Below are 23,235 nucleotides of genomic sequence, written 5' to 3'. Positions count from 1 at the left end.
TGCTCTCCACCTACTCAAACTGAACCTGAGGTGGTGTGTGTGTGTGTGTGTGTGTGTGTGTGTGTGTGTGTGTGTGTGTGTGTGTGTGTGTGTGTGTGTGTGTGTGTGTGTGTGTGTGTGTGTGTGTGTGTGCGTGTGCGTGTGCGTGTGCGTGCGTGTGGTGCATTTGTACACAGTCAGAGTTAAATTAACAGTGATGATTTCATTTCACTGTGTGCTTCCCACCTACTCAAACTGAACCTGCGGTTCATGCCTGCATGCGTGCGTGCTTGCTTGCACGTGTGCGTGCGTGCATGGTACCGTCAGGATGAATGTAGCCTCAGGCTTTATGTACAAAAAAGCGGTGTTTAAGGCAGCAATTATTCCAATGCCATGTCTAAAATCTGAGCAATGAGCATTCATCAAGCCCCTAAATCCAAATTTATGCTAGCTTACGCTCGTGAGCGTATGCACATTTTTCAAAAGGTTTTCAAACTGTGTCAAAATAATAGCCTACCTACAAGCTCACAACGCGTTGCATCACGGCGTGTTGTGAGCTTATTAAAAAAGTTGCAAGGGGCGCTTGCAGGGGGATAAATAACAAAGTCCAGTGATTCCCAACCTGTGGGCATCACTGGGGGGCTGTGAGGAATCATGGATGACGCAAGTGGGCCCCGAAATAACTGGGAAAAATAAAGACAGACAGACAGACAGACAGACAGACAGACAGACAGACAGACAGACAGACAGACAGACAGACAGACAGACTGACAGACAGACAGACAGACAGACAGACAGACAAGAGAAAGTATCAGTCGTCCATTCATATCCTTCGACCTCACTTGGACCCAAGTAGCCAATCACAGCACATGTGCTTCTCTTCCAATCACAGCACATGTGCTTGGCTTCCAATCACAGCACATGGGGCAGTGCCAGCGATTGTTTTGGAAACTGTTCAACAAATGTTTCCCAGTTTTACGTAACGATAAGAAACATTCTGATGGTGTGTGTGTGTGTGTGTGTGTGTGTGTGTGTGTGTGTGTGTGTGTGTGTGTGTGTGTGTGTGTGTGTGTGTTGCTAAGCAACAGTGTACTTAAGTGAAGGCACTGAAACCCTCAGTCCTCCCACACACACAGATTCATATGCCCGCGCGCACTTACGCACACGCACACACACACACACACACACACACACACACACACACACACACACACACACACACACACACACACACACACACACACACACACACACACAGACCTGTGTGTAGGCACTCCAACAGACATATGTACCTCCCGTATATATTATGTACCTGCCCCCTACCCTCTTTCTAGTCTCTGAAAGAACAAAAGCACTCCTACACACTGTAACACTGTATTAGCAGTGGGGTTTGGTGTGCGTTTGCGTGTGTGTGTGTGTGTGTGTGTATGGGTGTGTGGGTGTGTGAGGGGGCTGAGTGAGAAAGAGATCCATTTCATCCTATGTGCTGTATGTCTAGTTCTATAATTTATATAGAACAGTATACCTGTTAAACTAGAACAGGATGTTCCATAAAGTAATTTCATTTTTTTTGTGAAACAACAAATAAGACAAAGTTCAATTACAACAATTTTGAAAACACTCTCTTTATTTAGTCTAGTGGGGTCCAGGGACCCTCCGCGTTCCTTGAAAGGGTTCCAGATGGACCCTTAAAGGTCTGTACTAAACAGACAGGTCTTAACCAAGTGGACATGTAAGCCCCCATTTGGTTCCATTCGTACACTCTCAAAGTTATGAGTGTCCTTGAAATAAAAAAGTTTGAGAACCACTTGTTTTTTGTGTTTTTATGTTATAAGCAGCCAAAAGAAAGGAGCTTAATGATCAGTAGTAATTGCAACTAATTAAGCCCAGTTTATACTTTGTCGTATAATGGTGACACGTGCCAAAAATAGCAGATCTATGTAGATCTAAGGAGATGGGCTATTTTCACTCGACACCATTATAAGACTAAGTATTACGCAGCTTAGGCTTATGTGAAGGAAACCACAAAGCACGACGCAAAATAATTAAGTGAAAGAAATTACAGCAGAGTCTGAAAATGGATTAACAGTACACTCAGGATTAACACTGAAATGAACACTCAGGATTTTACTATGTATCTTTATCCTTTCTCTTCTTTCCTCCTTCCTTTCAGTCCGTCTACATGACAGTATTTCTGAAGAGGGACACCATTACCTCATATTCGACCTGTGAGTTCTATTGTATTGTATTGTATTGTATTGTATTGTATTGTATCGTATCGTATCGTATCGTATCGTATCGTATCGTATCGTATCGTATCGTATCGTATCGTATCGTATCGTATCGTATCGTATCGTATCGTATCGTATCGTATCGTATCGCATCGCTGGATAGCGTGGAATCGTTGTCTTCTTCCTTCTGAAAAGACATCTTAATGGCTGAAATGTCTTTTCTCTCTCTCTCTCTCTCTCTCTCTCTCTCTCTCTCTCTCTCTCTCTCTCTCTCTCTCTTCTCTCTCTCTCTCTCTCTCTCAGAGTAACAGGCGGAGAGTTATTTGAGGACATTGTGGCCAGGGAATACTACAGTGAAGCTGACGCAAGGTTGAAAAAACTTTTTCTCCTCCACTCTGTCCATCCATTCGTCTGTCTGCCCATCCATCCATCCATCCATCCATCCATCCATCCATCCACCTTGTTCACTCTTTCATCCATCCATCCGTCCATCCATCCACCTCGTTAACGCTTTCACCATCCATCCATCCATTCAACCATCCACATCTGATGAATGGTATTCTGAAAACTAAACCGTTTCCACTACAAGAAAACCTTTGGTCGAAATGAAATTCACCAAATCAATGTAATAATAATTTTGCATGAATGTTTCAGCCATGAATGTCCACAACTTCTCAAGGCCTTGGCTATAAAGTGCTGGTGTTAATAAAATCACATACATTTGTATGTATTGCATTGCCATTACTTCACTAAGCTAAAGTTTGTGGCAAACATTAGTGAACAAATACTAGCGCATTATGTTACTTTCTAACTGCAGATGGACTCAAATGTACATTGGCCTCTAATCCCAAACACCCACTGAATGTCTGAATCTTTTTGTTTTGCAGCTAAAAGTAAGTCCTGTCGCCATGGCAATAGCATGAGTGAACACTTGCTAATATGAAGCATAATGAAAACTTACAATAAAACTTCAACGTCAACTTCATATTACAATCCATGGTCTCATGTAGTGGAAATCTGACATTGTTGCGATACAGCTGTATTAATTGTTATTGTTACTATTATCTGTCCTTCTTTCTCCAGTCATTGTATCCAGCAGATTTTGGAGGCAGTGCTTCATTGTCATCAGATGGGAGTCGTTCACAGAGACCTAAAGGTAGCATCAATAGTTGACATAATGTGTGACCTGAGTGTCTGCTATGTTTGTCCTGTGTCTTATACCATCTTGGCTGGTCTTATCAAAGTTGTACAGCACTTTATTCTTTTTAAATCATCGATAAACCAGTGTGAACAAGTGTGTGCGTGCTTGCGTGCGTGCGTGCGTGCGTGCGTGCGTGCGTGCGTGCGTGCGTCCGTGCGTCCGTGCATGTGTATTATATGCATGTAAACCTGCTAAATATCGTCCAACTTCCACTATTATATTATCACTTCTCCCCCATGTAGTAATTAATATGCTATTGTCCTTTAATCTCCCCAGCCAGAGAACTTGCTGCTGGCTTCCAAATCGAAAGGGGCTGCTGTTAAACTGGCTGACTTTGGCTTGGCAATAGAAGTGGAGGGTGATCAGCAAGCATGGTTTGGTAAGTCATATTACTCACACCACCACCACCACCACCACCACCATCACCACTATGGAAGGCAGTTTGAGCATTTATTCCATATCTTTGATAATGAGATGTCAGTTTCCTACACCAGTGCGGTCTTTGTCAGCGCATGTTATGCTGTTATTGCAGTGTTTTATGTGGGGACTGCGGATGGAAATTAACTTCTAGACAAATCTGGCATGTTTACATGAGATCATGTTCAGTTGATTGAATTCACGTTCATGTATTGAATGTTCATTCATGTGCATTGTGCCGTCTAAATAGAGGGCACAGTAAAGTACATTTGGACATTTGGTCTCTTTTTAAGCAGCTAGTGAAACCTTAGTTACAAGTAATGCCGGCCACCACACACACTACTGTAGCATCACCCAAGTCCCAACTACGCAGCTTTTTTGACGAACTTCGCTCGCTTTTGAATTGCTCATGTATAACTCATGTGTATGTTTGTTTAGTTTTTTGGTCAAAGTTTTGTTATTGCTGCATTTTAAGGTGCATATTCATTTGGAATGTCTAAAAATTGTCTGAGGCTAAAGGTTTAATTTAGTTTGTTAATCTAACATTGACTCAGTTATGCAGGTATTTTAATGACTTAGCACAGAATCTAAAGTAACAAACGTACACAACTGCAACCTCAAAAAGTTAAGTAATTAAGGCGAAATGGTCTGTATGTTTACCTGCGATATATGGCCGAAGTTGTGAGTATGGTCCTTTAATATACTGATGCTTGCATGTGTAGGTTTTGCTGGGACTCCAGGATATTTATCCCCTGAGGTTCTGAGGAAGGATCCTTATGGCAAGGCTGTTGATCTTTGGGCCTGTGGTGAGATGTCTGCTGTTAAAATCTATTGTATTACAACTGTAAATCTTTAATAGTACATCTGTATTTCTATATAATGCCTATGGTAATTAAACATCTTACGTTTTATTCTATTTAATCACTTAAGCCCGATAAAAAATGATTGGCTTAGGAATGCGACAAAAACTAAAACATCTCCATGGATTCCAGGCTTTATGGGGTGTGTAATTGACAGAAAATACATTTTGGGTGAACTACTCTATACTACTATAAGGATGTAATTGTCTTTAATCTACTTTATTCTATTCTATTATACTTTTATTCGAACTATGAACGTTCTCCATACAGGTGTGATTCTGTACATCTTGCTGGTGGGCTATCCTCCCTTCTGGGATGAAGACCAACACAGACTCTACCAGCAGATAAAGGCTGGAGCATATGATGTAAGTCACAGGACCATTCCTCTCCCATGGCTTAGAACAGTGATTCTCAAACGTTTTCATTTCAAGGTCCCCCGGTTAAGTATGCATTAGGTCCATAGACCTCCATAACTCTGAGAGCGTACAAACAGAACGTTTGTACATGCTCAGAGTTTCCTGTCATTTATCTGGGGATCCCCTGGAACCCCCTCAAGACCCCTGGGGTCTCCCCGAACCCCACTTTGAGAACCACTGCCTTAGAACCATCTTAGTAACCATCTCTAACCCAGTACACAACATGACACACCACACTGTGTACGTTGGTCGTTCTGTTTGACATATTTCCTGTAAAGATAGGTTGTCTCTTACCTGCACTGAGATACTCTGCCTTATTTTTATTACGTTTTTTGAGTAAACACCTTATGTATATTGTTGTCTTGACATTTACCTTTTATTATGGTTATCTCTTGAAAGTACATTTAGTGGAAGGCTGTATGGAAAAGGATTTCACCCACTCTTTTACACATGTAAACTTGAAGTTGACGTTGAGTTACATTACACCATTTAGTTAACATCCCTCCTTTATAGATTTTTGACTGTGCTATTATTTACTTGTCCTTAACCACTTCTATCCTCGTTTTCCTTCAGAAATGTTCTCCTCTTTATTTTCTTGTTATTGGCACTTGTCATTTTGCCAGATCTGTAGGCTCACAGCATGTAACGCGTGGGTGCAGCTTGGGCCTACAGATATGTTGGGTGAGGTCTCTAACGTGGTTAATCACTACAGCAGCTGCTCTGCTTTTTGATTGAGTGTGGCTCTGCCCACTGGTTGAGCATTTAAACACACCTGTTGCATGTTAGTCACAGACCTGATGAAGACCTGTATTGGTTTAAACGGTGTCCTTAATAAACTTTAAACTGGGAGCTCCATAACTGTCTGCGGACATCACCTTTTCTTCTCGAAGTTGAGTTACACCCAATCCATTTGTTTTCCCACAATCCATTTCACTTCTCTTCTCCTCTCCTCTCCTCTTCTCTTCTCCCCGTGTCTCCCCTCTCCTCTCCTTTCGTGTTCTCTCACCCCAGTTTCCTTCTCCAGAATGGGACACTGTAACACCTGAAGCCAAAGATCTGATTAATAAGATGTTAACCATCAACCCAGCCAAGCGGATCACTGCAGTCGAGGTTCTGAAACATCCCTGGATCTCTGTAAGGACACTGTCTACCATTAACCTTAACCTTATTCACTATCACCATGTATAATGTAGTGGAGAGGCAGTAAAGTAATGTTATTATCATTACCATATCATATTGATTCCTCTTTTTTTTTCTCTTGCTCTCCCTATATCTCCGTCTATCTTTCTCTTTTTGTCTTTCCACCATAGCATCGCTCCACTGTAGCTTCCTGTATGCACAGACAGGAGACGGTTGAGTGCCTAAAGAAATTCAACGCCAGGCGAAAGCTGAAGGTACACAGTCTGACACACGAGCTTCCATTGTTCACAACTGCACAGTAATGAGTGTTCATTTAACTCTGAGTGTGTTCAAATGTACCCAAATGGATGACCTGTGAGGGTCCATCTGGTTACATTTGTACACTCTCAAAGTTACAAATGGATAATGAACACTGAGGATTTTACCGTGTACTTTAATCATCTCAGATAACTGTTCTCTGAAACGTGGCTTTCTTTCTTTCTTTCTTAATTTCTTTCAGGGTGCCATTCTGACTACCATGCTGGCTACCAGGAATTTCTCTGGTAAGAATCCAGTCCCTTTTCTGCTTTTCATCGTAACAGCTTATTGAAAGGGATATTTCACTTTCAAACGTGTTTGGGGTCATTTTAACGTTTACTCAGGCTTTTGTGAGCACCCCCGACAGTTTTCAAGTTGTTTGATTCAGTATTTAGATATTTGATATTCATTTTATCAGACACGACCCCTTCCCATACAAACCCATTGTAACTTCAAACTCCATTGTAACCATGATAGATTCATCGAAAACACCTGTCCTAGGTTCTGGTGACTCATAAGTAAGCCTTGCCGAGCCCTGAGGCCCATAGGGCAGGAGCCTATCTCCTGTTTACTTAGTGTGAGGCTGCTTGATGTACAAGTACACCCCCTGGACATGACGCCAGTATTTCGCAAGGGTGACTCATAGTTACTGCCCTTCTAATACGTGAGGGGGCCGTGTATGTATTTACTTTGTATGATCTGTTCTCCCAGCGTAATGTAAGGTAATGTACTCCAGTGTATGCCTGTCTTTTATTTGTATATGTTGTTTTTTTGTGGGGACTGCGGATTAAATGAGTATCTTTGCTAAATCCGGTGTATTTACGTTACACTGATATGTACTGTTCAGTAATATGCGGTATCCCGTCTAAATAAACAAATAAAGTAAAGTAAGTGAAGTGTTTTTTCAATACTTTTTTAAATTTATTCTTTATAATTTCTTATAGAAATTAAAAGAAAAGAAAATGTATGAAAAGAGTAATTGAAAAAACAACCTAACGTATTAGGACTGGGCAGTATGAGTCACCAGAAGCAAGGACGGGTGTTTTTGATGAATAGTAAAACTAGAACTAGTAAAAAAGAGAAGACAGACAGCATCAAGCATCCACACTCTTCCACCCCATTCAATCTAATCTCCTTGTGAGCAGACCTACAGGCTGGTTTCAAATACATTTATGTTCATTTTTCCAAACATACATGACGGGTAGGTCCTTACTAAAGGGCACTGTATGGAAAGAAAGAAAGGATGAACATCTAAAGTGGTATGGAAAGGAGGAGAGAGGCGAAACAGAAAGGCAGAGATATTCCAGTCCCTGCTAATTGCGGTTTTCTCTTAATGAAGACGAAGGAGAACAGGAACGGAACATCCATCTGTGGAGACTGTGTGCCCAGCTAGGAAATCCAGCAACAGCTGCCACACACAACACACACACCATACCCCACACCCCACACAACATAGAACATTGAACAGAACTCAATATGACTGCCGACTGATAGAATGATTGCATGGTTCTATTTATTTCCTGCGTTTGTAGTTTGAATTCTAAAGGTAATTTAAACAAAACATGTCTACGAAAAGCTAACTATACGCATATCAACAGTGGCTGTGTGGGTCGAAAGCATAATACTATATTAAAGGTGGAACCCGCACGATATAGTAAAAATACAACTTTCTTATTAAGATAACGTTTGATCTGTGGATCTTCAGGGACGTGAAGAAGATCCATTTTTGTAAACAAAGCATGTCCACACCAGAACCAACACACAGACTCTACTGATCCAGTGAAGATCTGCTGGCTTTTAGAGGGACTCGGGGACAATTAACAGTTTACCACCAGATACTTGTGTGTGTGTGTGTGTGTGTGTGTGTGTGTGTGTGTGTGTGTGTGTGTGTGTGTGTGTGTGTGTGTGTGTGTGTGTGTGTGTGTGTGTGTGTGTGTGTGTGTGTGTGTGTGTGTGTGTGTGTGTGTGTGTGTGTGTGTGTGTGTGTGTGTGTGTGTGTGTGTGTGTGCGTGCGTGCGTGCGCGCGCGCGCGCGCGCGTGCGTGCGTGCGCGCGCGTGTGTGTGTATGTATGTGTCGAGAGCCATCACAGCTGACATGAAGGGGTCATACACACACTCGCACATACGGACGCACAATTCCAGAGCTATTGATAGCCCAGGGAAATCACCCAGAGAGCACGAGTGAGGGGTTATTATTAGTCATATATGAAACAGAATTTAAAACAATCAACTTTTTTCAGATAATCCTGCTACAGATGAATTGCCGAATCTCTGTTTCTCACCAAAATAATATTATTTTCACACAATGGATTCTCTACTTGACGTCATTGTAGATGTCATTGTCTATTTTTACACCCTTCTAGAACAGGTTGCACCAGTTTGTATTGAGCATTTATTTTGAACCTAGCTGTGACAAAACCTTTGGTAGACATAATGAAAAACAGATCTGAGTTCAGAGAGAGAGAGAGAGAGAGAGTAGAAGTAGGAAGCAAGGTAGAAGGGAGGGGAGAGCGAGCTAAAGTTTTGGAATGTGCCTATGCTGTTTGCCCTATCAATATCTCAAGTTGTTGGTCCTAAATTTGGCGTTGTCACTCTCTCCCTCCCTCTCTATCTTTCTCTGAACTATATGTCATGCTGGGAATTCCCTCTCTCTCTCTCTCTCTCTCTCTCTCTCTCTCTCTCTCTCTCTCTATCTCTCTCCCCGCCCTTTCTTTTTTCTGTCTGCCTGTTTTGATGAGGAGTCTCTGTTGTTGCTTTGGGAGTGTGCAGCTCAACATCTAAAGAGAGAGAGAGAAACAGGGGAGAGAGAGAGAGAGAGAAAGAGAGAGAGAGATGACACTCTATGGAGGGTTAGAGTTAGCAGATTAGGTGGGGTTTTTTTATCCGAAAGGAAGTAAAAGTGAAAACAGGATTCAGATCATCACAAAGAAGAAACAATATGAAAGAACGACAAGGGAATGTAACCAAAACAAACCTGGATTTTGTTGAAACTCAAACTGGGATATATCGTATTCTCTTATCCCACAAAGAAGACTGAAGATTACTTTTTTTAAATTTAATTATATTACACTTCTGCTATATATTTTCTTTATCAAGGCCACGGAGAACTTTTTTTTTTTTATCACATGAAAACATAAATCTTTCCTTTGAAATTGTGTATTATTTTAATTGAATTGTAACTTTTTTCAATTCCCACATATACTCAACAGTGAGTACAAACAGTAAAAAGCTGTGTAACAAAAGTTTATAATCCTCTTTTCAGACATGAAAAAGAAGCTTTGAATAAGACTTCATTATTTTACCATATGTTTTGTTTTCCTTTGGGTTTAAATGTTGGGGGAGGGGCTGCATTATTTTATCCCTCTCTTTGAATTTCAAACTTTCTCAACTCAAAATATCTGAATTGCAAGTGAAAATTTAAAGTTACACTTAACCCTGAGGGGGGGTCCACAAACTCACGCACACATCAACACACACACACACACACACACACGTACTGTAGGACACCCACACACACATAGGAAGCACTCACATAGACAGCGTGGGCATCATGCCCTCCTTCCTTTTTTGGGCCTTTATTCCTTTTTTCCTCACGCTCATACTTCTGTCTGTCTTCCTGGCCACCGCCGCTCAATCAGGAGGAAAGAGTGGAGGAAACAAGAAGACCGGAGATGGAGTCAAGGTAGGACTCTAAGAGTGTGTGTGTGTGTGTGTGTGTGTGTGTGTGTGTGTGTGTGTGTGTGTGTGTGTGTGTGTGTGTGTGTGTGTGTGTGTGTGTGTGTGTGTGTGTGTGTGTGAGTGCGTGCGTGTGTGTGTGCGAGTGTGGCTATCTGTATCTTATACTGTAAAATGTTGGGTTCAATAATATTTTACATTAGTATTGTTGTGTTCTTGTAGGAATCCTCTGAGAGCACCAATACTACCATCGAGGATGAGGACACGAGAGGTGAGAGCACACACACACACACACACACACACACACACACACACACACACACACACACACACACACACACACACACACACACACACACACACACACACACACACATGGACACACGGACACACGGACAGCCACAGCCACACACGCGGACACAAACATTGCCAAGGAAAACTCCATGTAGTGCAATGTTACAGATGGGCAGGTGTTACACCATAATATAGTGTAACATTAACATTACTGGTGTCAGTATTTTGAGCAGGGAAAGGCATGCGATATCGCAGTCAGCTTTCTGTAGTGTTGAAATGTTGACGATGGTTGACAGCACACATTCTCTCTCACTCTCTCCTGCGCTCTCTCGACATTCCCGCTGACGCTGTGGCTATCCGTGTTAAAATGACACTGATAGTGGGCCCTTAAGTCCATGTGCTCTCTCACACACACACACACACACACACACACACACACACACACACACACACACACACACACACACACACACACACACAAACACTCACTCAACCAGTAGTCCGTAAATAGATCAATGTCTACGACAGGAGGGCGTGAATAGGAAGTGAAGTCAGAACCCCCTGCATTTTAACCACATGAACTCTATTCTGGGCATATCATAATAGGCATGCGTTGCCACGCGTTGTGAGCTTGGAGATTGTTTATTTTTGGAGAAGAAATTTGGTGTCGAGGGAAAAAAGGAGGGAGCTAATTATAGACCCCAGTTCAACTAAGTATATAGGGTTTAAGTGGTTTTAACACGGCTTGACCTGAAGCTATGAGATGTCAATGCGATGCTGTCTTCCTGTCGAAAAGCAGCTGTCAGTAATGTTCTGCATAACATAAATAATGGGACTCATATACACAGTACTCTACACTACAGTGTGTGATCAAAGACATTATTGCAGACCCATGACAAATTGTAGCTCTGTTTCTTTTACAGGGACTGTAAATACTTTTAACCAACAGGCCAATATACTGTACCAGCCAAAATTCCACCACCCTTGTTATTTTGACCAGTTGACATCCTTGAGGCTAGTTGAATTATAAGAATTTGTTTTTTAACCAAGACAAGACACTCTAATAGACACTCACATTCTTATTTAAGCAGAGGCTTATCATCTAAGACTATATTCTGATTCCCTCAAGTTAGTTTTTGACTTGGAAGACTAACAACTTAATTAATTTCATTTTTCACTGAGAGGGAGGGAGCTGTCAGTATGCTGCTATCTATATTATCTCCTACTGTTGACCACGAGTTGCTCTACTCATGTGCTTTAGCCAAAGTTACCTTCACAGATAAAAATCCAATATACTGAGGTGATTACACATTTAACCGTTCACTAATCTACTAAGATTGAGTTACATTGGATTTATTTATGGTTGTGTCTCAACAGTTCACAGAATATTCCGACTGTTTTGTTTGTTATGTTTTGTAAAGCGACTTTGGGTACCTTGAAAAGCGCTTTAAAAAGTGTATGCATTATTATAATATTATTCGTGCAGATTTGTCTTGAATAGAAAGGACTTACACAAAGGGTAGTCTCGCATAGACAGTCGTCTGGGGAAATCGAAATTCAATGCTGGGGTTTGAACAGCTGAGGAAACCTCCGCTAAACAAACCTACGCCCACTGCTTTGAAAACCAATCTCCAATATGAAGGGCCGTCCCCAAGTTTTTGCATTGGTTCTGTAATGCAGTTTGTTTTTTAAAATTCTGAACGGTTTTCACCCAGTTTTGTCCCCATTGAATTCAGATGTCACCAGTCGTATCAGTAGACCATACAAAGGGTAACCGAACCCAAATCTCAAATCTGTGTGAAGCCTGGTACCCCAATGGTGAAAAGAGCGGTACTAAAATGGCCATCTGCTATTGACTGGTTCGGGTGCCAGGTGATGTCACCCTCTGTTGACTACAACAGATAGTAGTGACATCACCTGGCACCAATACCGGCCAATGGCAGATGGCCTGTTCAGGTGCTGGAGCCAGGATGATGCCGTTCTAACGGCAAACGTAACAATGCATAATAGTCGCACACATCCACATACCATTTAACCATTTAAACCCCAGCATCCGTATTGTGGGGAAAGCTTTCGCAGGAAATTGCAGATCGACAAGCTTACAACGCGTCCCACAATAACAGAAAACAGACACTATAGATCCCTGAGGGACTCCGTTCAACCATAAAGCAGATGCTGGTCCAATAGAGAGACAGCAATGAAGCTCTGCACTCTGTAGCTCTTTTAACTGCAATTTACTGTATTAATGAATTGCACTTAAGGGAGCTACAGTGTCCAGGAGCTTTAACAGGACTCATAATGCTAATCTGACAATCACTAAAGACAATAATCATGTTGAAGTGTCCTTGAGCAAGATACTAAATTCATAACTGCTCCCAACGGGCAGGTTGGTTCCTTGCCATCGTTGTGTGATTGGTAGATGGTTAATGCATACATTTTAAAGCACTTTGGTAAAAGTAATTATATAAATGCAGCCCATTAACCATTTATGTCACTAGTTATTCAATACGACCCCTAGTGGCTGTTCAGAGGAATTGACATTTGGTAATTTATACTCAGTGGCTTTGCCATTGGTTGTTGAAGTCACATAACTTCAGGATCCATTATTCCTTGACTGGCCATTTTGAGAGGAAATTCCCTCCAATCTACAATGTAACACTTTGGGTGCTTGTAGATCTGTTATATTTGAAAATGTGTGAAATAACACATCTTGGGGACAAAAAAAAATGAATTTGCTCTCTGCTTGCAATTAAAGTATTTGTTTTAATCATTGTCATACACAACTCATAATAGTCTTAATTGGCTAGTTCCCTGTTTATCTATATGCAAATTGTCATGATTAATTCATTTTCTAAGGCTATGACTATGCTTTGTAATGCTTACGATAGTGATATGAAATGTATTTTTGCTTTGAGATTTGTTTTCAAATGGGAATGTTTGAGGCCAACATGTCAATCATAGAAACTCATTGATGAATAAATACTCATTAGAGCAGGGGTCTTCAACAGGGGGTCCGGGACCCCTAAGGGGTCCTCAGAGATACTGCAGGGGGGCCACCAAATCTTTGTGTGATATGGACTTTATTTTTTTCATTTTTACATTAACCACTTGAACCCTCGCATCCCTATATTCTGGGGGGAACATTAGTCAATTTTTCTTTACTGTTGTTACGTTTCGGCAAAGAGGTTTAGTGTGGTTTAAATTGAGGGTTTAAATGGTTAAATGTCTGAAAACACATATTAAAATGAATCCAATATGTAATGGGGGTCCCTGCTTCATCTCTCTCTCAGTTAAGGGGTCCTTGGCCTGAAAAAACGTTGAAGAGCCCTGCATTAGAGGCTTTAAGAAGACAACCAAGAGGTGTTTAGTTATTTGTTTGGCTGTGCAGCTACGCACACTGAGAACAGATGTAGAACAGAATAAATTAAACAGCTGCTGTCATTGTTGCTATCCACAGTCTGGCAGAAAAATGCAAACCCATCTTTGACAAAAATTAAAGCTACAATCCGGGACCTTTTTTTAAATGAATACGACATTTTTAAGTAATCTTTATGTTAATATAATATAACTAGCACATTTGAAATGGTTGGAGGGGGTCTCCCTACAAACAAACTATTGCACAATAGCTTTATTGCAGGGGTCTTCAACCTTTTCAGCCCAAGGACCCTCTAGCTGAGAGAGAGATGAAGCAGGGACCCCCTCTATATTGTATACAATTGTGTTTCAGATTTAACTTTTTTTGTTTACTTGGTCTGCTCTTTTTTCCCTCTACACCAAACACCGCTTTGCCAAAAAATAGCAGATCTACAAGCTCACAACGCCTCGCAGCGCGAGGCGTTGTGAGCTTGTAGATCTGCTATTTTTTGGCTAAAGTTCTCCTCAGAAAAGGGAAGCTAGGGTTCAAGAAGTTAAGGTAAAATAAAAAATCACATCACACAAAGATTTGGCGGACCCCCTGTAGTAACTCTGAGGACACCCTAGGGGTCCCGGACCCCCTGTTGAAGACTCCTGCTTTATTGTTCTTGTTGGTTTTTAATGATCGCAGATTTGAACTTTGATCTTTCACAATTGAGTTCATTCGATGTGACATTTTCATTTCTGAGGCTCACACTTCCTGCGAGAATCAGCTCAGAGAATATGATCTCTGTTCAGCCATGGCAATGTTTAAGGTCAAGAATGTATCTCTATTAGTGGGGTTGGCGAAAGGGTCAGGTCAGGTCATAAGAAGCGGCCTGCTCACTCCTCATGCATTGAAGCATGAGCTCAGTTCGGGGCTCTCCCCAGGCTGGCAGAGGGAGAGTATATAGTGCCCAGGATTACAGTTTAGGCAATTGAAACTGGGTGAAAAAAATGGATTACAAGAATCATGGGATAAAAAAGAAAGAAAGAATATATCTCTATTATACGTCCCTTTGGAAAAATGCCCTTTGGGAACGTGGTCTCTCCTGTTTTGCTGTTGTAGCCTACTCGTTTTCAGAGCTACTTAGTCACTACCCATTATCAGTAATATCATTGCCAGTCTATGATGTCAACTTAAAGGCGACACAGACAAACATACATATTCATACAGTTATAGGCATAAAAGGGACACAGACAGACAGATATGGAGATTTGCGGATATTATTATTAACTGCTGATCTGAGCGACTTCCCACTTGACACTACACTCCCTCGAGTCCTCAGCAATACACATGCCAAGGTTGATGTCCATTGGCCAGACGGTTTGGTTATAGGCCACACAGACATGCACACAAACACACACAAAGATTTTGTGCAATAGTATTTGGAGGTCTTTGACATCAGTACTATATATGACGTCACATTGATGACATCGGGAATCTCCATACAGGCCTATAGGGATTTGCCGATTTATAGATATTTTTGGAGATCTGCTGATCCGACGGACTTCAGTTCACACCAGGCCCAGCACTGCACTGTATATATACAATATAAATAGAGGATTGCCAGTTTAACACCCTGCTTTTCACCATACCAGGCTTTGCATTGATTTGGGGTTCGAGGTTTGGTTGCCTTATAAAAAGCCATCAATAGCAAGCAATATTCCTAACCCTCCTTCCTGGTCCTTGCCAGTGTGGATCCAGAATGGATCATTATGATACATTGCACAGTTTGATTAGATCTTGGTGCTGACCCTCCCTCCCTCTCTCTCTCTCTCTCTCTCTCTCTCTCTCTCTCTCTCTCTCTCTCTCTCTCTCTCTCTCTCTCTCTCTCTCTCTCTCTCAGTGAGGAAACAGGAGATCATCAAAGTAACGGAACAACTGATTGAGGCGATTAGCAATGGAGACTTTGAGAGCTACACGTGAGCAAAACAAACACACACGCACACGCACACGCACACACACACACACACACACACACACACACACACACACACACACACACACACACACACACACACACACACAGAGAGAGAGAGAACATATTTCTCTCCCTTATTTTCCTTTCTTTCACTCTTTCCTTCTTTCTTTCTGTTTATTGTGGTTGTGTGATATGAAACCCCAGACATCACAGCAGACAGGCTGCTGCCTCAGTAGAGTTGTTTTTATAATTGGTACTAGCACCCCCTGCTGGTCACTTTCCTGATAAGTCTTATTCATTTTTGTGAAATAGCATTAACATCATAGAACACTAAAGTGTGCTGGAGCACGCTCCATTTAGGGTTCGGGGAAATTATAAATTAAATAAATTATAGCCTCTACATCTATCTCCAGTATTGACTTTGATTCATTTGGTTGTTGAAGCCCTACATAACTTGTTAGCAATACCGAACTGAATACTGAGTTTTGTATCCCTTAGCAGCTAGAGAGTAGGAACATGGTTGTAATATTGAATAAATATGTGGTAAGTAGGCATTTAATGATTACACCATGTGTTACATAATAATAGGCCACGGCTATATACAATTCTAGTCAGTTTTCTCTCCAACCAGAATTGAACCGGAGACTGTGATTTGTGGATGACACACTATCCCCTACCAGTGTGTTCAACCCAACGTAAAGACGATATGCCAAATTTTTCTGTGCCCCTAAAAAATGTAATGTGTCCATATCATGGACATCACTGTCATGTATGTACAGTGCAATTTATGTAATGTCTGTCCATCTTCTGAATGTGATTATTTAACATGTGAAAAAACAACAGAAGGGGGAACAGCCTTTATTTATTAAAAGGCAACTGCCAACATGTTTTGACCTTGAGTTTAGAGCACCATTGGCACTTTTTACTGTTGTTACCTTTTTATATCTCTTGTTCTGTTTTTTTCTGACAATTATTTAACAGTAAGTAGTCGGCACCATAAACCCATGTCCTTCCACTGAGTAAAACGTTTGTTACCATAACATGTTTGTTACATGTCCTTCCACTCAGTAAAATGTGTGACCCGGCTGTGACTGCATTCGAACCCGAAGCCCTGGGGAACCTGGTGGAGGGCCTGGATTTCCATCGCTTCTACTTTGAAAACTGTAAGAACTAAAGCACAAATGTATATATTTGCCCATTTTTATCCCACTCAAAATGTAATGAAATGTAAAATAAAACATGTAAAAAAAAATGATTAAAGATAACGAACAGAAGAAAGAATTCACAGTTAGCACACATTTACTTTAGAAGTATGATATATTATATTATGGTGTGTGTGCGTGTGCGTGTGTGTGTGCGCGCGTGTGTGTGTGTACTTGTGTGTGTGCATAAATCAAGCTGATAAAATAGGAATCAAGGCCATACATTTTAGGTGTTGTATAGTGTTAAATTCATGTGACCTTTGTCTGTCCGTATAACAGCAGTATATTCCATTGTGCGAGCAGAGCTGGTATTACTCTCTGTATTATAGCTGATAATGTGTTTTTAGCTGGACATGATTGTCTTTCTTTCTTGCTTGCTTGCTTTCTCTCCTTCCTTCCCTCCTTTCTTTGTTTCTCATCTTCTGTTGCCTCTCTTCAGTGTGGTCTAAGAACAGTAAGCCCGTCCACACCACCATCCTGAACCCTCACATCCACCTGGTGGGAGACGATGCAGCTTGCATCGCTTACATCAGAGTAACTCAGTACATCGACACCAATGGGATTCCCAGAACGGCCCAGTCAGAGGAGACCAGAGTGTGGCATCGCAGGGACGGCAAGTGGCAGATTGTCCACTTTCATCGCTCGGGATCCGCCTCCGCTCTGAGCAAGTAAGGAGGGAATTAACGGTACGTTTTAACAGCGGGCAACTCTGGGCGACGTCGTCCAAAAATATAATGAAAGTCTATGAGAACGGGCGATGATGGGCGATGATGGGCGAAGTGGGCGGGGGGGCGATGAAAGATGGATTTCCTTTATCTTTTTGGGCGATATCGCCCGGCATCGCCGAGAGTTGCCCGCTGTTAAAACGCAGGGTAAGAGCTGGAGAAATAATTCCCCATATTCTATCACACATGAACGCACACAAACGCACACGAACGCACGCACACACACGCACACACACACGCACGCACACACGCACGCACGCACGCACGCACACGCACACACACACACACACACATACACACACACACACACACGTTTGTATTACTATACTTGTGAGGACATCAACATTTTAGGAAGCCAATTTTATGATTGATTTATGATTTTTGTGGGGCATTTTTAACCGCAAGTCTAAAGCCGGAAAATAGCAGATCTACAAGCTCACAACGTGTCGCGCTGACACGTTGTGAGCTTGTAGATCGGCTATTTTCCGGTGTTTGACATCGCCGCACAACTAAGTATAAAACAGGGGAAAATCTAACCCCAACTCCCTAAAACTAACCTCTAAATATCTAATCCTAAACCTAATCCCAACCTGAATCTTTTTCTAATTTTAAACGTATCTCTAAAAATGATTTCAACCATAAAACAACCACTTTTTTCTCACGAGGACCAGGAATATGGTCCTCACAACGTCTATTCCTCAAATTCTACTAACTTGTGGGGACACACACGCACGCACACGCACGCACGCACGCACGCACACACACACACACACACACACACACACACACACACACACACACACACACACACACACACACACACACACACACACACACACACACACACACACACACACACGCACACACACAGCATCATTACAAAACACAGAGTCTAAGTCAAAAGACCAAAATCATTCTCATGTCTCTCTCCCTCTCCACCAGCTAGAGCTGAGAACTCCAGAGTGGAGGAACTTTCGACGGGAGCCCGTTTCCCTGACAACTGATATTCTGACAGTGGCCCAACCGACTGACCAGTCAACGGGGTTTGGGGGAGTTTTTGCTTGTTTTTGGCAGCGGGAGGGGGAAGGCACCCGGCACCCCTCACTCCAAAAGTGAAAGTGGAGTTGACTGAGTAACCAACCAACCAATAAACCCCTCTCTTCGCTTTTTTTTTTTAGTCTCTGATTGGTCACTTGCTTGGACTTCTCTTCAATCATGCCCCTCAATGTTGTAACTGGCCGATAGATATTTATGTCAATGTTATCAAATCATATTGGTACTGTATATTACACCATAATATACCGCATATTATACCGTACAGTCATAATAATATCATCATAATTATCGACAAATAATGTATGATCCATAAATGAAAGTTATATTGAAATCCATATTGTTTTTAAGGATAGATTGTAGCTACTGTTGTCTTAGATAACCATTACACAGAACTTTTTTTCTATATATTTATTTAGAACGATGATTCTAAATCATCCTCTTTGTCAAAGGAGTGTGTTTAACTGAAAATAATGCACACTCTACAGCCAATCAGAATCAAGTAGGCTACTCTCAGTAACTCTCAGTAACTCTCACTCTCAATAATATGACATATTATGATTGCCCATCATACAGTACTAGCCTACTGTGTGGTGTGCAGTCACAATATCTGGGGTTGGTGTTATATTACAAAAATGACTATTTTTAGGGATAGGGAAACTGGAAAATGGCTGAGATCCCTGGTCTCGGTTGGGATAAGATGTAGGCTAGAGTAACGCCACTCCACAACTCTTCTTTTGCTGAAAATGACTATTTGATGATTCTTTAATGTCAATCTGGCTTCTAAAACCTGATTAATAGCTGATCTACAAGCTATGTTGTGAGTTTGTGGAGCTGCTATTTTCGAACGAACGACACATTCATACATATTAGCATAAATTAAGCATAACCCGGACATAAGTATTTAGAAAAGAAAAAACATTGCTTGTTTTCTTGCAGGACCCTCCCGTTTAGCCTACGCTGTCACTCGTTAAGCGCTGTTCCACAATTAACAACATCATACTATATTCGCTTCCACCAAGGGGTCCAAATCAACCACTTTCAGCCTGGTGTCCTCATTTTGGCCATGTCGTTATAAGCTAAAAGAAATGCTAACATTTTCAAAAATAGCGACAAGCTCATAATGCACGTTGCATTGTGAGCTTTCTTACGTCTATTTTGGCTATTTTTTAAAGTAGGGTTTAAGTGGTTTAACAATTAATTAACTTGGAAAAATGTTAAGCGTGAGAGGGCCATATCTTTTTTTTATCTAATCTGCCAAAAGTGTGGACTCCACTTTGTGTTCTTCCATTAATAATAGCTCTTGTTCCAGTTCTACCCCCAATCTAAATGTCCTCCTACACAGAGATTATGGAGAGTGAGTGCTAGTTTTATCACATTTGGATCTATCCTACGTGTATTGTGGTGGAATGGAGACTGAAACATTGTTCCTATTGTCATATTCAACACCACAAGTGTCTCTTTTTCCATTTGTCCTGGCTATTTCCTACCTCCTTTTGCCTACCTCCTTTATATCAGAGGTGACCACAGTCAATTTGACAGGCTACATCAAGGTGGTTGTAATTCATTTAAAATCATACTGGATATGCCCCACCATACTGAGGAAGTCCTTTCTTAAGCATTCCCTGAATAGAAAATTCTCTATTTGGGATTGCAAAACGGTGCATGTCAGGGCAAGTTATGACTGCCATAATGTTCTTCTCAATCAGGGGACAAGATTAGGTTAAGTTCCTAACTTCCTAAGGTTAGGTTCCAGAGGTTGGGTTCCTAAGGATTGGCTGCTAGGCTTTGAAGTAACACCCAAGAAACATGTATATATGCAATATACTGCAGGTACTTCAGCTTTCAAAATAATGGAAAATCAGTAGGAGGGAAAGATTGGTATGTGTGCGAGTGTGTGCGTGTGTGCGTGTGTGTGTGTGTGCGTGTGTGTGTGTGTGTGTGTGTGTGTGTGCACGCGTGTGCATGCACATATGTACGTACATTTGTACATGCATGCGTGCATGCGTGTGTGTGTGGTGGAGGGGGTGCGGGTGCAGTGTACTAGTATAAGTTCATATTAATGCCATAGAGAGTTAAATGATAGTAAAGTCAGAACCAGTGTCGCAGTGAAATGTATTTAGACTGTCCATATCCTAATAGAATCCTTCATCCAAAATGTCCTTGGACCGCATCAACACAAAAGGCAAGGGTGGTTCAGAGTATGTATTTACATTTATACACAGCTCAGCTGTTATTGACCACATTATTAATATGCTACATTGAATATGTTATAGTGGTGTCTAAGCTCTCCATCTACATTGAACCTCAGCTGATGGAAGGCAAAATGCAGTTTTGCCACTGCAGCTAAAATCTTCTGGTTTCTGGCCTGTTCTTCTTGGAGCTGTTCTGGTTCCTGGTGGTCTAAAGCTATATTAACAATTCCCTTATTGCCTGTAGATTAAGTATTCTTCTTATACTTCCGTAATTGGATGTGCATGGCCTCGACATTTGTTAGATCTTCTCTACATAACTCCTTTTACTTTCCTTCACAACACTAAGCTCAACTGAAATCCATTGGCAACTATATACTGAGATTGGTCAGAGGATAAAGTTTGCTCTTTTTTTTTTTTTTTTTTTTTTTACAAAACTAGGTTATTGTGAGATGGCAGTGCTATGAAAATATCTCTTTCTAGATACACAGTTCTATTACTCTGTACTTCCTCTTAGCTGTTACCTGAAATGTGTTGAATTTCTTTATTCTGTAGGATATATTTTTAGCTTCACTGGTTTTAATGCATGCTGGCTGTATAACCCTGGGCATTTGTTTGTGTTTCTGAAACGTTTATCTTGACATTTTGAAGTTCTGCTAGTTTTCCACCAAATGCCTCAACCCCTCCCTTTTATGGAAACTGGTTTATCCTTGCAAAAAAAAAAAAGTCTGTACTGCTAGCGATAAGCTAACAAAATGTCATGGTAACCTTCAAATTACTTGATATTCAATAACTTTTACCTATGTCGGTCTCAGAGGTTTTAAAAACGGTACTACTCTTTTTACTGTCACAAGAATGTAGATCTTTGTAAAATCAGATTATTATTATTATTGTTATTATAGCATTTGTACTGTATATCAAAGGCTTTCTCACATCCAATCAAACTTCCAGTGCTGACATTGTGTAGAATTAAATTGCAGAGTAGAGAACATATTGTAAATTATTACATTTATCTTATGTACGGTAATCTATGTGTTCCATTAGCAAACAGCTGCCTCTGAATGTCTGACCCTGCTTCAACAGACTACTGCCAATGCCCTCGGCTTTTACTTGATGTCACTCGTGCCATTTGGCACCCCATTCCAGAGAAGGGTTCGCTCAACTTGGGATACAAAAAACAAAAACAAATCTGCTTCTAACTGTGGACCAGAACTGTACACAGTAAAATCTTTGAGTGTTCATTTAACTGTGGGAGTGTGCAAATGTAACCAAATGGACCGGAAAGGGTACATTTGGTAACATTTGTACATTCTCAAAGTTACAAATGGTTAAATTAGCACTGAGGATTATCATTATTATTGTTGTAACTATCAGTATTTTCCAAGAATGGTCAGGGATACCAAATGGCATCTAGAGAATGTATGGCTGTTTTCTACAGTAGATTAGTTTGTGTTTTATAATGTAACATGTAAAGTTGTAACTTTTGAGACATTAAGTTAACAGTCTGAATATCACTGGGTGTATGTATACAGTACACAGTCACTGGAAATATTTGAAATGTAATTTTTAAAGCACTTGGAACTATTTTTGATGTTTTCCTGAAAAAGTAGATGTAACCCGAAATAGATAACACTATTAAGTTCATTATATAATCTAATCCTGCGATGTTATCTCAATCAATTTTAATTTGTGGATGCAATTAGGGTTGATGTCATATTTGATGTGGTGCTTGATGTTTATGAATCGACTTGAAATAAAACCAGTGGTTGCCATCCAGTTTCCGCAAGAAGCATCCAGACAATCCAGAGGTCTAAATTGGATATGGCAGTGTCGCTTGTGGATTACAAACCATCAGTTATTGTCAGCAAGCAACGCTGTTGTGCGATGGAGTATAAATAAAAAGCCATAGTATTGCAGACAATATCAGCAAGGAAACAATACACAAGTACTGAGGTCTGAACTATCTTGGCCGTTGTTTTATTTGCCCAGCTGAAAAGGTATCGAAACACATACAAAATGATCAGTTGTTTGCCAACTATATAGTAAAAGTGGCGTCTGTAGTATGTGAATGGGTAGCCACCTTGTGGCTAATGGTATATACAGTATTTATATCAGCAAGGAATACTAACCACGCAACACAAAGTTGTGTCTTTCACCACATTGGGGTCCTTATTTTTGGCAAATTAAAAAAATGTTGTTAAAGTGATTAAAAGTAAATATAGATGATTTAAAGTA

General features: G+C 40.9%; 1 protein-coding gene across 1 annotated transcript in view; it reads left to right on the top strand.

The window, feature by feature from the left end:
* The window catches only part of camk2a (calcium/calmodulin-dependent protein kinase II alpha), a gene marked incomplete at its 5' end in the record, with an annotated part of 31,018 nt that extends 12,093 nt beyond the window's left edge, over positions 1-18,925 (top strand). The window contains 15 exons of the mRNA XM_084074706.1: positions 2,153-2,207; positions 2,514-2,579; positions 3,294-3,366; positions 3,688-3,790; positions 4,551-4,634; positions 4,959-5,053; positions 6,116-6,238; positions 6,415-6,498; positions 6,744-6,786; positions 10,180-10,223; positions 10,439-10,487; positions 15,754-15,829; positions 16,897-16,991; positions 17,470-17,698; positions 18,698-18,925. Of these exons, the coding sequence (XP_083930832.1) occupies positions 2,153-2,207; positions 2,514-2,579; positions 3,294-3,366; positions 3,688-3,790; positions 4,551-4,634; positions 4,959-5,053; positions 6,116-6,238; positions 6,415-6,498; positions 6,744-6,786; positions 10,180-10,223; positions 10,439-10,487; positions 15,754-15,829; positions 16,897-16,991; positions 17,470-17,698; positions 18,698-18,701 (1,223 nt within the window). The 3' untranslated portion in view covers positions 18,702-18,925. The remainder of the gene's footprint in view (positions 1-2,152; positions 2,208-2,513; positions 2,580-3,293; positions 3,367-3,687; positions 3,791-4,550; positions 4,635-4,958; positions 5,054-6,115; positions 6,239-6,414; positions 6,499-6,743; positions 6,787-10,179; positions 10,224-10,438; positions 10,488-15,753; positions 15,830-16,896; positions 16,992-17,469; positions 17,699-18,697) is intronic.
* Positions 18,926-23,235: the final 4,310 nt, after the last annotated feature.

The sequence above is a fragment of the Gymnoscopelus microlampas genome (genome assembly GCF_963454915.1).
Source record: "Gymnoscopelus microlampas genome assembly, chromosome: 12".
Taxonomy (NCBI): Eukaryota; Metazoa; Chordata; class Actinopteri; order Myctophiformes; family Myctophidae; genus Gymnoscopelus; species Gymnoscopelus microlampas.
The sequence above is the reverse complement of the archived record's forward strand: the minus strand, read 5'-3'. Positions and strand labels throughout refer to the sequence as shown.